General features: G+C 42.4%; 1 protein-coding gene across 1 annotated transcript in view; it reads left to right on the top strand.

Annotated features, from left to right (window-relative positions):
• The window catches only part of GAREM1 (GRB2 associated regulator of MAPK1 subtype 1), a 197,644-nt gene that overhangs the window by 144,027 nt on the left and 37,702 nt on the right, over nt 1–15,915 (top strand). Inside the window, exon 3 of the mRNA XM_068237318.1 lies at nt 5,110–5,240. Coding sequence (XP_068093419.1) covers nt 5,110–5,240 — 131 coding nt within the window. The remainder of the gene's footprint in view (nt 1–5,109; nt 5,241–15,915) is intronic.

The raw sequence follows: 15,915 nt of genomic DNA, 5'->3' as shown, positions 1-15,915 counted from the left end.
TCAGCAGTTGCTCCTTCAATTGAAATTAATAGCAGTATATATGAAATGCAATGTATGTGTGCCACACGGGTGCACTAACTAAGCTACATATAGGAATGGTAGTCAATACCTTTCCCTTATGTAAATACATGTTGCATGTAACAGGGCTGTGGCGTCGGAGCAATTTTGGGTACCTGGTGTCGGAGTCAGGAAAAAATGCACCGACTCAGACTCCTAATGAATTTAAACTGTAATTAAAATAGAAAATATGATAAAATGTTCTATTTCTCAGATAAGTCATCATAAATAATTTCATATACAGTAATAGCTGTGCTTAGTCCACAAAAATTAAATAAACCAATCAAAAAATAGTTACTTGTGCTGCTTCAATAAAGCAGTCCCCGTATTATTTTTAAAGTCAGATATACAGATCTGATTGTGACTGTACAGTATATATGAGGTGTACACAGGAACCTCTTATATATACTAAATAACATATATGCTGTAAGAATAAAGCCTGATGTGTAGCCGTGTCACTAGTAGAAATGGTCAATGAGATGGAAATAATTCTGCACTGATGCTGATTTATGCAAATGTACTTTGTTCATGAAATCAAATAATTTGGTATGTTAAAATTTGGTTTGGTAACTATGAATTAAAGGGTACCTGAGACGCATGAAAAAAAAAGTTTTATAAATACTTCGGGCTTCCTCCAGCCCCCTTCAGGCCAATCACTCCCTCGCTGTCCTCCTCCACCACCTGGATCTTCTGCTATGAGTCCCGGTAATTCAGCCAGTCAGCACTGTCTGGCCACGTGCCGCTCCTACAGCCAGGAGCATTCTGCACCTGCGCAATAGTGCTGCGCAGGTGTAGTACGCTCCCGGCGGTGGAGTGTGTGCATGCGCACTACGCCCGACTGGCTCAAGTTCCTGGACTCCTAGCAGAAGATCCAGGTGGCGGAGGAGGACAGCGAAGGACTGATTAGCCTGAAGGGGGCTGGAGGAAGCCCCAGGTATGTATAAAACTTTAATTTCATCTGTCTCAGGTTTAATTTGTTACACAGTAGTACTACACTCTACATATGCACTCCCCACAGAGCTGCAGGGAATCCACTGAGAATGTTGTGTACATTGAACACAGAGGTGTTGTCTATCACCCATAAACCTGGTTCAGATTGTGCATGAAGAATGTGTAATAGAGGAAGAATTTCCTCATTCCCCTGCAGAGTACCTGCACATCATTCTTACATGTACCCACAGTTACATTGCCTAGGGCCTGATGGATGTTCTTTGTTCTTGTCTACCTTTTTCAAGTACTCTTACCAAGGACTAGTTTTAGTCTATGACTAAAGGGAATAAATATGGCAGTTTACATATCCTTCTCACTTCAGTTTTTGCCTTTTAAAATTCCTAAGCGTTGGCAGTTAAGAGACTCATTTCATGTTACATACTTTAAATAAACAAGATTGTAATATGCAAATTAGAGGAGTCGAGGAGTTGGTGGAATCCTAAACTGAGGAGTCAGAGTCAATGGATTTTTGTACCGACTCCACAGCCCTGATATGTAAGGTGCAGTACCCCTTTAACTTAAGTGAATTTTGTTTGTGTATTTGTATCTTTTTAATCTCAGTGGATGGGATTTATAACTGGAGAAGAGCAAATAGCAACTTTCAGGAAGTAATAACACCACAATGAGTTTGTGCATCATGCTGCTGCTCATCTCTTCACAAACTAATAACTACAAGAGGGGCGGTCACTGTTCCAAGATTTAATCACAGCTCGTGATGGAAAATCATCCTCCTAGCTTAGCCCCTGTGCTCCTCTGTGTGACCCTTGTTGTGTTACGTGCTGCTGCCCTGACATGACTCTTCATTGCAATATGATGATCTCTGCCTCTCATTCTTCTTTTTAAAGCGGACCTGAACTCAAAACTTCTCTCTGCTCCAAAAGATACGCAAGAGCATGATAACCTTTAAAGAAAAACATTTCTTTGTTACTGCTGATACAAATCCTTCAATAAATCTGCAGTGTGTCTACTTCATGCTTTCATGGAAGTAAGCACATTAACATCCTGTGTTTACCAATAAGCTGCTCTGCTGTGGCAGCCAGCTGACTCAGCGGACATCAAATTACAACTTGTGACTAGTCACAGATGAAGGGGAATTAGACGGGCTAAACTCTCTAAATACATATAATGTGCATTTCTCTATGCTGTTGTCCTGTGCAAAAATTCAGGTCCACTTTCACGATGTAGAAGTGACTATTGCGTCATCCCAAGCTGGCTGTTCTCCATCCAATGCTTTGAGGAAGGAGATTCTCCACCTGAGGTTTAAAGTCCTTGGCTGGCAGTATACGGTTGGGAATTGGATTTTAGAAATTACAGAAGGAAGATAGGGCACTGTGATAGAATCTGTCTGTTTCTTTTATTGCTTTATTAGCCAGCAGGTTTATGCTTTCTTCCCCAGACCTGGCAATCACAAATCAAGCATTGACACTGTGTATAGAGAACACAGAACATATAGTCATAAAAATAGGCAGCAGCAAAGCTTCTCCTTGATATGGACAGGCGCGCTGCATTGCAGTTCTATTCTGAACTGTAAAGAGAAAACGAATTGGTACATGCTGGATATAAAATTATTGGAAATATACAATTATGCCAATTATGTAGAAAAATATGAGTTCAATATGATTAGATCATTTTGTGTGTGTGTGTGTGTGTGTGTGTGTGTGTGTGTGTGTGTGTGTGTGTGTGTGTGTCTGTCTGTCTGTCTGTCTGTCTGTCTGTCTGTCTGTCTGTCTGTCTGGGAGAGGCAATTTGTAGTCACAATCTTGATGACTACAGGGTGTTTCTCTGAAATTTTACTGCAGTCACTTAAATTAATCTTATGGATGTTGTCACTATACTGTATGTCATATTAGATGATGAAAATATTCAGGGACAATGATCAGTTCTTTCACTCTGCAAAAAGTACAAACGCACAGAGCTGATGTAGCTGCCCCAGATCAGTTCTTACAGCCGTCCCCATTACAGGTATAAGCATAGCAAAGAATCTGTCACAGGTGTTAGTCAGCTTGTCCAGAATTCACAAAGCATAGGAGTTGCAAAATGACAGAAGAGATGTAAATTTAGTTGTTTGCCCTTTATAAATCTACGTACACAGGATAGTGTCACCCGTGAGGACAGAGCTCCATCCTGCAGGTGATACTGCCTTATACAAACTCCTTCCCTGGTAACAGCCAAGCGACACGCCTGTTTCTATGGAGATAGGAGGAAGAACGATGGTGTGGTGTAAGATGCTGTGGCTTTAATGGGCGGGGTAGGGAGGGGAAAAACTACTCGTGGTCACTATTGTTTAAAGAGAACCTGAAGTGAAAATTAAAGTCAAAATAACCATACACGGGTCATACATACCTCCTGTGTAGTCTACTCTTCAATCTCTTTCTCCTCTCCTGCGTCTGATTTGTCCACTGTGATCAATTTTGAAAATGGCCATTACCCCATAACAGCTTCCTGGTCAGCACACTGTTAAACTGTAATATCATCCACTTAAGCCATAGGAAATCATGGATATTGCACCTTGCACATTCAGTTGTAACTGACAGCAGCTGATGTATAACTGACAACAACTAATATGAACTGGAAAAGATCACTGTAAGAAGAAAATGGTGAGGCTTCTGAGAGGAACTGATGGTGAGGTTAGTATGTAATATTCATTTGCAGCTACGTCATGTGTTTATTTTAAATAATTTTCCTCGCTTCAGGTTCCCTTTAAGGATCCGCCATGCCAAATCTTAATTGACTTTGTGGGGCACCTAAACACTTACTTAATTCTCTTCCGAGACATCCTAGAATTGCCACCTCGGGGGCTGCTGTCATTGAAACATCCCTTTTACCAGATCTTTTAAGTGGGGGGGGGGGATCACAAAACGAACTTATTTGTTACCTTAAATGTAAGGAGAACTATTGCATGAGATAAACCATGAGTTAAGTAATTTAAAGAGAGATTAATTGTGGGTTAAGTGAGTCATTTTAGGAGAGATAAATTGTGAGTTAATAAGTAAGGTGAGATATTTCAACAGAAAAGCTTTGTGAATCGGTCATCAATCAATCAATCATTAGAGTCTTGCCTGAGACATCCATTTCAGCCAAGTTTAGTTTACCGTGTGTACATTTCTTATGGGCCTGACGCACACAGGGGGTACACAGCAATTTTACGGTTACTAACACGGGGGAGAACCGCACATTAACCCTTTAGCGCCACGCATTACCGAGTTACCTTAGTGCTTTCCCCACATTAGTAACGGTAAAATTGCCAACTTTAGACTAGAAAAACAAAACACAAAACTGCATTCTGAAGTGACAGGGCCATTAATCCAGTGCTGGGTACAAATGGTGGGTTCATGTTCAGTCATATACAGGATGTGTGGTTACACTGCGATTGCAAACCTGTTGAGAAGGTGGTGTAGTAAAAATTGTGGCTTAACAGTGAATATATGGTTGATAGTGCTCTGTAGCAGGGCTGTGGAGTTGGAGTCCAGGAGTCTGAGTTGGAGCAATTTTGGGTGCTCTGAGTTGGAGTTGGAGTTGTGATTTCATAAACTAAGGAGTCGGGTGATTTTTGCACAACATTCACAGCCCTGGTAAGTATTAGACCAAGGAGACAGAGTCTCAAGCATTTTGGGTACCCGGAGTTGGAGTCGCAGTTTCGTAAACTGAGAAGTTGGTGTTGGAAGATTTTTGTACCGACTCCACAGCCCTGCTCTGTAGGGAACTTATTGAATATAAAAATAGTTTCCTCTAGACTTGAAGTTGTCACTTGAATTTTATTCTCTATATTACTCCCCACAGATTCTGATCATCTTATAAACTGTAGACATAAAAGCATTTCTTCATCAAACAAGAGTTTATTTTACGTAATATTTTGACTGAGCTGCCGTTTGAGTAAATTTTACTGTATTTCTCTTTAGAGACCATATTTACATTTGTAATGATACTTTGATGAGGAATATTTTACGTTGCATAATGCTTTGTCCTTTCAGATGGAGCGTCTTACAAACAGTGACCCATTTCCACAATGACAGATGTCTAACATACATAGCTCACAAGGCTTGTGCTTCTCATTTCTTCCAGGGCAGTTCAAGTTGCTTGAGCAAGATCGGGATATCAAGGAACCAGTGCAGTATTTCAACAGCGTGGAGGAGGTCGCCAAAGCCTTTCCTGAGCGGGTCTACGTCATGGAGGACATTACATTCAATGTCAAGGTAGCCATGGAAAGATACTTTTCTTTTTTTCCTTTTTGTAGTAGTACAACAATTGCACCAGTGTTGAAATATGTAGCGAGTGCCATAATACCAATATTGCATTATATGTCAAGGTTATGCTTAAAATTGAGTTACAGATTCACATTATGGACCTGTGTGATGGTCTTCCTCTCACTCACCCTGCTCATAGATTTTCTAGCATCTGCAGTACGTTGGATGAGTGGGTATCACAGGTAGTTTTACCCAAGCAGTTAACCCTGCTGTACACACAGATATCTGCCACTATTGTTTTTTTAGCAGAACATGACTTGCACACCAGGTCAGCAGTATAGCGCTAGTTCTAGTCTGTTAAAGCAATGTTTGTAACACTTACTGTCATGTTTCTGACACAATTATTATCATTATTTTTTATTTATAGAACACAAACATATTGCAAAGAGCTGTACAACTTACAAAGCATACAATGGAGAGCATAGATACACGAGCAGTCCATCATATATACTGTACAATCAGGACAACCGGTGACAAAAGTACAGGTGCATACAATAGATATACAGTTTAAAGAGAACCCGTAATCAAGAATTGAGCTTCATCCCAATCAGTAGCTGATACCACCTTTACATGAGAAATCTATTCCTTTTCACAAACGTATCATCAGGGGGCTCTGTATGGCTGATATTGTGGTGAAACCCCTCCCACAGGAAACTGAGGACCATAGTCCTCGCAGGTTCCTGTCTTTGAACCTTGTTGCATTGTGGGAAATAGCGGTTTACAGCTGTTTCTAACTGCCAAAAAAGCAAGCAGCATCTCCTTCCACTGACATCACCTGCCAGCAGTAAAAATGTCACCATGTAAAACATGGAGAGGAAAGCTTTTACAATGGGCAAACACTGACTAAATAATTTATACATAATTATTGTAAAAATGAAGCACTTTTTTAATTACATTATTTTCAGTGGAGTTCCTCTTTAAGTAACATCATCAATACTGATAGATTTTCATTTGATAAATTGCACAGAAACAGGAAACAAAAGGGGGAGGGGGGCAGAGACACTGGAGGAGTATACAAAAGGGTTAGCAGATGAGGCAGTGAGCTTTAAAATCTAGATATAGAAAATTATGAGTTTGTCTGATTGTACGTTTTGAAAATGTCCAGGCTTGGAGCACAAAAGGCTGTGGTAGAGAGTGCCAAAGGAAGGGTGACGCTCATGAGAAGTCCTGCATGCAGGCGTGAGAGGATGTGTCCAAGCTGGATAACAAGAGGGTCTCTTAGGAGGAGCAAAAGTTTCGGGATGGATAATATCTGGCGATTAATAAGGAAATGTATGGAGGGAATAGCCTATGTAGAGCTTTGTATGGAAGAAGAAAGCAGAGTTCCTAACACAATATTTTAAGTTGCTGTTGCAGCTGCAGAATTTAGTACTTTACATATTTCAGAGCATGAAGAATTGGATAAAAATGTAAATCATTTATTAGAAGCAGAAAATAATTCTGCTGAAAGGGACACTGGTGAAACACTGGAAAATGTAAAATACATCTGTACACACCATACATACACTTGCTTCGAAACTCTTGCCAACAGATTTTGGACTAATCATCTTCTCAGGGGGGACTCTCAAAAAGTTTAATTTACTGTTTAAAAAGCACTTTCTGGAAAGATTTATACAAACATGGCAGCCAGCCTGCCTACACATGTCACTATTCTAGCAGCAAGAGAGCACACCGTATCAAAGGATTAAAAGGATATAATAATGCTTAAAGGGTTTTTAATGATTGGGTTCAATACAATCAGTCAATTACAGGTCATTGCTGTAAGTCAGTTACATTAAAGGTGGCCACCAACGATTCAATTTCTAGCGAAAAATCGTTCGAGCGATCAGATAATTCTGATCGGAAGAAAAATCGTTCACTACATCAACGAACCAATCTTTGCTTCCTGTCTATCACAACCAACAACAAAATCCAAATTTTGTTTTGATGAAAATCCAATCGGACGACTATTTTTATAATCGTTCATAATCGATTGTGCCCATTAACAGACATTATTTACAACCAAATTCGATCAGAATTTCTGATCGCTCAAATGATTTTTCGCTAGAAATTGGACCGTTAGTGGCCACTTTTAGTGAGGGCTCGTTCCCACTATCGCGAATCCGCATGCGTCCAACGCATGCGGATTCGCACATGTAATGTGAGTGGATGGGGCTGTTTCCACTCCTGCGGTGGCGTTGTGCGTTTTTTGTTGCGGAGAAAAAACGCACAAAAGAGGCAACGATTTCACCTGCGTCGGGAATCCGTGCGAATCGCCGCTAATGTATTTAATAGTAAAAACGCATGCGGTTTTTACATGCGTTTTTACCCGCGATTTCGTGTGCGATTTCGCACCTTTTCCAATTTTATTTTGCCCTGGCAGTGTCATGGTTAATTTCGCATGGCACCCTGCCATGCGAAATCGCACGCGAAATCGCGGGTAAAAACGCATGCAGAAACGCATCCGCATGCGTTTTTACAAGCGTCGGAATGCCGGCGAATCGCGTCGCAACAGTGGAAACAAGCCCTAAGTGTGCCTTGACTTCCTTGATTTTTTAGTAGCTGTTAGCAACAAGATAAGAGCGGAAGTCCCTTGTCAGATCTCTTGAGATGACCTTTTGAGGGCCAGAAAACGGGAGGGTTCCAGTTTTACAAGTAAATTGCTAAAAGGTGTGCTTCTCCAGGGTCATATTAACCCGGCTTATAATCCATTTGTGAATTCTATTGCTGCTGTTTTATTTGTATTCCTTTCTTTCTTCCATCCATATTCTACCCTTTCAGATATCTGTTCACTGCTTTCAGCAAGGGTGGACACATTTATATGGAATTAAAGTGCCAATCTGTCCAATCCAGAAGCCAGAAATAATGAATTAGGAGCCAGCTCCATAGAAAAACATTAGCATAAACCTCAAATGTTAGAAGCCCGCTGTAGGAAAACCTGGCCTGAGTCCGAGGCTGTGTCCAGCCCTGTCGTAGAGCCATGACTTCTAGGGGAATGTTTTTAGTCCTAAATACTCCATTTTATTACTCCATTCTTCTGGTCATTTTAAATCCATGCCTTGCATGAAAATCTTGTCAAAGGACTCCTGTGAAAGCGTCGGTCCTTCTCTTATTTAGCCCTGTGATATGCCGATATAATGTAGGCGCTAATAAAATATTGCAGCAGTAATGTACTGCATATTCTATTCAACTGCTGCTTATGGAAAGTCATGTTCTGAGGATCCTTTTATGCCTTTTCATGTCTCATACAATAAAACCTTCACTCAGTCTAATGAATAAGAAGGACTTTCTTATTTCAAGCCATTTACTGCTTAGAATTGTGCTACATTAAATCAGTATCTTGTGCAAGTCTCGCATTAGCATAACATTAGCTGCAGACATTATAATGAGGACCTGTACAAGCTTGTCATATCATGTAATGGGTTAGATTTGTGTTTGTAAATCTCCCCATTCCTCCTGCACAATGCAGTATAAAGCCTGCTAATTAACACATTATGGCTGATGAGTTCTGCATTGCATTGTTGTGTTGCATAGAGTCATGAAATGATGCGACAGTTGGAATCATTTTATGAATATAATAGAAAGGTGGTAACGTAGTTTGACTTTTTCTTCTTCGGTGTAGAACAAGCTGAATAGAGCAATATTATTTAAAATTACACTTGCCATTTAAAGCAAACCTGTCAACACCAATGTATTTATAGGATGGCAGACACCACAAGGCGCTGATGTTATTGATCTTTCTTAAAGTGCACCTGAAGCAAAACTAATAAAAATATAGATGTTTTTATTAGTAGATTGAAGCCTCTGGATAGGCCATAGGCTTCCCATTATTCTTACACCTCATCATTCCAGCACTGGATCTCTCTAAACATATTCAGCAAGAGCTCGTGAATATTCTTCTTTTAAAGTGGACCTGAACTCAGAACTTCCTCTCTGCTATAAAAGAAAAGCAACAGAACAATAACCTTTAAATAAAAACATTTGTTTATACAGCTGATACAAATCCTGTAATGAATCTGCAGTGTGTCTACTTCCTGCTTTCACAGAAGCCGACATAGTGTTAACATCCTATGTTCACAAATTAGCTGCTCTACCGTGGAAGTCAGCTGACACAGCTGAGAGATCACATTTACAGTTGTGATTAGTCACAGATGAGGGGGAATTGGACAGCCTAAACTCTAAACGCATACAGAGTGCATTTCTCCATTTACATTTTGTCCTGTGCAAGAGTTCAGGTCACTTAAAGGCAGGGAACACACTTGACTGTTTTCGTGCGCGTTTTCTGCACAGAAAAACTGAGAACTCATGCTAATCAATGGGCTAGTACACACTTAATATGTTGTTCGCGCGCAGAAAAAAAACTGACATTCTGCATCCTGATTCTGCACATTTTGTCAGTTTTCTCTATCAACTACATCAGCTGCTGTGAAAAAACGCGTGTGTTTTCCTGCATAGAAACACACTTGGTGTGCAGAAAAAGTATGCAGGAAAACGCACGCAGAAAACTGAAAGACAAGTGTGTTCCCTGCCTAACAGTTAAGCCAAATATGCTTCTTGTAGCCACGCTCCCATAATACACAAAATTATCTGTACTGGCCTTGTGTGTGTGCGTGCGCATTTTATGCAAAAGTGTACAGAGTTTGAGTGAGATGTACCAGATATCGCAAGCGTAGTAGATCTCATGAGGTAAAACATTTGTGATGTATTTATACGATGTAGGTAGCTCAAATATATCATAGATATTGTGTTAAGACAATTAAAGAAATCATGTGGGATAATTTTTCCAAGTATGTAATTTGCAAGAAATGGGAACTGCATACATCAATATATACGGTATCCTTCTTTAAAGTGATCCTGTAGTGGCTCTGTTGAATCAGTAATTTCCCAGTGTTTTGCTACACTACCTAGTTTGAAAACCCAGCCATACCCTCTACTGTCTCTCCATGCCTATTCCCACCCATGTCACCTCCCAGCCCTTTGCGCATTTGATCATGTGGCCTTTGCACCACTGGTACTAAGTCCATGCAGATGTCAGGAGGAGTAGTTGCTTTCATAGCCTTATACTCTTCTCTGTAGATAAGAGCTTACCAGAAGCAAGTTACTAAAAACAGCGGGGGTGAAAACCACTGCTGAGGTAGAAAGATGGATTACAGTAGCAGTAGGAGGCGCCCTTTTGTATTGTATTATACCATACTTCTCAAATAACAGGTTTTGGCGCGCGGAGTCTCTGCACACTACATTAGGCACACTACTTGACCTGAGGAAGCGGTTTGAGCCGCGAAGCGCGTTGTCTGAAGTGCTTAAACGCAATAAAGTATTTATATTAATTTTCTACTCATCTAGAAGTCTCCTTAAATAAGATAGGCAAACACCACTACTCTTATCAATTTATTTGAGGAGTATGGTATAATACAATACAAAAGGGCGCCTCCTACTGCTACTGTAATCCGGGTTATCACCCCACCAAGTGGGGCCCTTACGACCTTCTGGAAGTGAGGAATTTTTTAAGGAGCAGCGACCAACCCCAGGAAAAGACTGAGTGGTGACAGGACTTCCCCACATGCGCAGTCAAGTGGTTGCCTCATTAAGCAACCCACGTTTGTGAGTAGTATACTCTTACATTTAATCTTTTTTCACCTGAGATAATACACTATAAGGGCTCCCGATGTCCCTGTGGTTTTTTCTTTTTCTTTATGCCTATTCAGCCATCTGAGGTAGAAAGATGTTATTTTGTACAGTCTTACTGCTAGATGAAATGCAGTGACCAGCCACAGGGACATTTTAAAATGAACCTTTGTCAAACTTGATACAGTGTCCTTTGAAGAGAACCCGAGGCGGTTATACTATATATCCTATACTACATACTACCTAATGCAGCTCATCTTCAGGATCCCGACGCACCACTTCACACTCCTCTCTGCCGCTCCGTTTGTCCGCCGGGTGAAAAAGGAGAAACAAAAAAATCCAAGATGGCCATGACCCCGGAAGTACTTCCGGGGGTCACAGCACATGCCCAACTACAGTGCACGAGACGGCTTGAGCTTCGGGCATGCTCAGCAGCTCCTCTTGTGCACTTTCTTTTACAATGCATGGAGGGCAGGGAAGAGGCGGTGAAGTGTTCCTGTTGCCTGAGGGGGCGTTTTGCAAGAGTCTCTCTTTTTTTTGGGGGGGGGAGGGGGGTACAGCGGCCAGGGGGATCCAGCAGAGGTAAGGAAAGGGCACAGAGGCATGTAGTTATATCAAGAACATGCCTCTGTGTCCAAATCATCGCAGGGATTCCGCCTCAGGTATTTTTTAAGGGTAACACTGTATTTAGTGTTACCCTGCTACACCCTGCTTTACCCTAACAGCTTCATCTTTTCCAATAGAATTAAAATAGAATGGGATAAAAACGGAGGCAGGATGCTTGGCACTACAAGCAATTCCCCATATTCTTTTACTCTCTCTTGGCGGTCACATCCTGACATCGACCATGGTGTAACTACTGACCTCTTTAGAGGAAACCTAATCGTACCCATAGCTATTTTCATTGTTGAGCTTCCTGTTTATATTGATCTTCACATTGGTCTCTGTGGCAGCAATTTGCATCCATATCTGTAGCTTGATTTATTATGATCAGGCATAGTGCATATTTTTCTCTTGCTCACTATCACTTCCTTGTTGTGTATTGGAACGTGGGAGAAGGAGCCTGATTTCTAGGAATTCTGTATGCTAATTGTTACCCCATCTGAAGGAATGTGATTGTCTTGATATTGTCACTAAGCTTTTGTGTCACAAGGCTCTCCGAGGCCCAAATCCAGCCTGTAAAATATCATTGTTAGCTTGTGTTGTGCTTGTGTGACACCACAGTGACACCATACTGTGAACCTAATGAGGAAAGTCATCTTTATCCTGAAACTTCAGAATATAAATTGTACTTCATGGCTGGTTAAACCACATTATTATTTGTCACTTATTTTACTTAAAGGGATACTTAAGTCAAAATTAAAAAAATTATTTTTACTCACCTGGGGCATCCCTCAGCCCCCTGAAGCTGTATGGCGCCCTTGCAGCCTCGCTCCGATCCTCCTGTCCCCGCCGGCGGCTCCTTCCGTGTTCGGCGACAGCCGCCGACAGGCTGGGAGCGCGAGTGATTCTCCGCATTCCCAGCCGCTATATCGCCCTCTATGCTGCTATAGCGTATATGTTATACGCTATAGCAGCATAGAGGGGGATATAGCGGCTGGGAACGCGGAGAATCACTCGCGTTCCCAACCTGTCGGCGGCTGTCGCCGAACCCGGAAGTAGCCGCCGGCGGGGACAGGAGAATCGGAGCAAGGCTGCGAGGACACCCTACAGCTTCAGGTGGCTGAGGGATGCCCCAGGTGAGTAAAAATCATTTTTTAATTTTGACTTAAAGGGATACTGTAGGGGGGTCGGGGGAAAATGAGTTGAACTTACCCAGGGCTTCTAATGGCCCCCCGCAGACATCCTGTACCCACGCAGCCACTCACCGATGCTCCGGCCCCGCCTCCAGTTCACTTCTGGAATTTCTGACTTTAAAGTCAGAAAACCACTGCACCTGCGCAGCTGTATCCTCGCTCCCGCTGATGTCACTAGGAGTGTATTGCACAAGTCCAGTATGGTCTTTGGTCTGCGCAGTATGCTCCTGGTGCCATCAGCGGGAGCGAGGACACGGCAATGCAGGCGCAGTGGTTTTTTGACTTTAAAGTCAGAAATTCCAGAAGTGATCTGGAGGCGGGGCCGCAGCATCGGTGAGTGGCTGCGCGGGCACAGGATGTCTTTGGGGGGCCATTAGAAGCCCCGGGTAACTTCAACTCATTTTCCCCCGACCCCCCTACAGTATCCCTTTAAGTATCCCTTTAAGCATTGGTATGCCAACACTAATGCAATATACTACAATACAAGTTACAGCTTGCTCCGGTGGCTCACGTTGAACCAGAATTACTAGGGTAAAAAGTACTGAGGAAAAACATAAGCCTGGTGCACACCAAAAACCGCTAGCAGATCCGCAAAATGCTAGCAGATTTTGAAACGCTTTTTCTTATTTTGCTGTAGCGTTTCAGCTAGCATTTTGCGGTTTTGGGAAGCGTTTTTGGTGTAGTAGATTTCATATATTGTTACAGTAAAGCTGTTACTGAACAGCTTCTGTAACAAAAACGCCTGCAAAACCGCTCTGAACTGCCGTTTTTCAGAGCGGTTTGCCTTTTTCCTATACTTTACATTGGAGGCAGAAACGCCTCCGCAATCCAAAATCTGCAGCAGCCCGGGAGTATGCATTTCTGCAAAACGCCTCCCGCTCGGGTGTGCACCAGCCCATTGAAATACATTACCCAAGCGTTTCCACATCCGGAAGCGGATCGCAAAACGCAGCCGAACCGCTTTGGTGTGCACTAGGCCAAAGACAACGGGAGCCCAAATGGTGCAGTGTGTCACAGGTTGATAAATATATAGCAAAAAGTGTTCAACAATGGGATACTCACAAAGGTGGGTTGCATAAGGGGCAACCGAACCACTCCAGATAAGTGGAGTGTATTAAACCTGACTCCACTCAGGTATGCCAGTGATCCTGGAGGTGGTCGCTCTCTTGGAAAAAACTCTCACACGCTCTAAACCCTGTAATATGGTGGAGTTCCATCTAGGGCCTGGTGTGTAAAATTCCCCTCGCTAAGAAGCGGGGGATTAAGGTACAGTAGGAGGTAAAGAGGCGCACAATGGGTATATAAAAGACTGTAAAATCACCAAAATTAAGAAAAAGAGGTAGCTTACCTCACAGACGACAACTCACTTTAGATAGAACAGTTTAACAATAACAAGCACAGGCAACGCGTTTCGTGGGATGTAGCCCACTTCCTCAGTAGAGATGTAGGCGAACCGTTCGCCAATGAATCCCTATGGACCGCTACTACTTTCTATGACCCGGAGTAGTGCGCTGGGCCGGCGGTGCGCGTCTTTGACCGCGCGCCTGTTGCCAGCCACTCTCTGCACATGAGCGTGACGTCACTCATGACCGGCCCAGAGCAGCCGTACTACTCCGGGTCATAGCTACCCGGAAGTAGTACAGGGTGAGGTGTTCGCCAACCATCTCTATTCCTCAGGCCAAATAAAGTGCCGCTGTAGTCCACAAGCTGCATATGGGGCGCCTCTCTGAGAGATGTGTTTAGCTTTCAGGGACACCAAACAAGCATATGCATATCAGATCTTTCTGACGGGATTAGCCTCAACTTGTTTTAGGTGTGTGATTCAGACACTACTGCAGCCAAAGATATCTGCAGGGTACCAGGCAACTGGTATTGTTTAAAAGGAAATGAATATGGCAGCCTCCATATCCCTCTCACCTCAGGTGTCCTTTAAAAAGGCTACGATTGGACCATCTTCAAGGATTCAATTGGACCATCTTCAAGCTGCATATATTTTCATGCTAAATCATGCATCTCCTCAAAATGATTTACATCTCATTGACCATCTCTAGCAGAAACAAAACCACACGTTCATTGCAGTAAGAACATTTGCAGCACTCGAGTGCTGGCTTCAGGTCCCTTTCACACTACCACGTTTTCATTGTGTTGCGTTACTCTTTTTTTTACTGCAGGGTAACGCTAAAGCAATGAAAGTCTATGGGACATTTCATACCTGACGTGATGCGCCGGAAGCATCGCATCTGACGCCAAAGCAACAGTGCGTTACCGGGCAATGTGTGTTGACCGGAAGCCATGTAAGTCTATAGCGACGCACATATTTTAATTTTTTTTTTGCGGTGCACATGCTCGGAAGAATATATTTTTCAATACACTTCTGTGCAATTCTTATTTTGGCCACAGGAAGTGAGCACTAGAGAGCTTCACTTATAGTTTGGCTTGCAGCCAGAGGTGCGATTACTGCGCTTCATCTCCAAAGCCCATTTTAAGTGGTGCAATGTGGTCAGCCGATCACAACCCAACCAAAACGCTGGTTGCTGTGGTGAAACTGGCCAAACAATTGCTGCATAATGTTGGCATGTTCTCCCCATGAGTTAGCATGTTTCCGTTGCACTAAATGCATAACGCACACTGCTCTCCTGGTTTTAGTACTGGCTGCTCAATGCAAATATATTAGTTCATTCGTGCATCAGGTCCATAGGATCTATGTGAAACAGCCTTGTGTTTATGAGTCCCCATCATCTTTGAGGCTTCTGTGCAGTTCCACGAGAAGTATGATAGCGCCCCCTCCCCTTCCTGAAATAAATGGTTATATAGTTAACTTATGACTATGTGTGTGTTGGTCTTTATATTACTAAACACATGAGTGATGTAGTCACTAGTCAGGCTTCTATATTGGTGTATCCAGTTGGCTTAGGAAAATAATATATAATAGCATATTGAAAGAATAACAGGGTTCAATATAGCTGGAATGAATTGTCTAAATAATAAAGGTCAGGTGCCGCCAGTTTTGCATCTGACGTCAAGCAGTCTGGTTCCCATGACGACTAAGTATTTCAGTAAACTTTCTTATTCACAACAAGGTAAGGAGAGACAAAAAGATCCCTGCTAATTCCTACTGAGTCAGACTGCCTGCACATGAAATTAGTTGCCACAGTTACAGTAAACAGATCATACGAAAAATACCGTAACATTCTCGACAAAAAGATAAGGAAGGTTGGAATTTT

Source organism: Hyperolius riggenbachi, chromosome 5 (genome assembly GCF_040937935.1).
Source record: "Hyperolius riggenbachi isolate aHypRig1 chromosome 5, aHypRig1.pri, whole genome shotgun sequence".
NCBI classification, from domain to species: Eukaryota; Metazoa; Chordata; class Amphibia; order Anura; family Hyperoliidae; genus Hyperolius; species Hyperolius riggenbachi.
The sequence above is the reverse complement of the archived record's forward strand: the minus strand, read 5'-3'. Positions and strand labels throughout refer to the sequence as shown.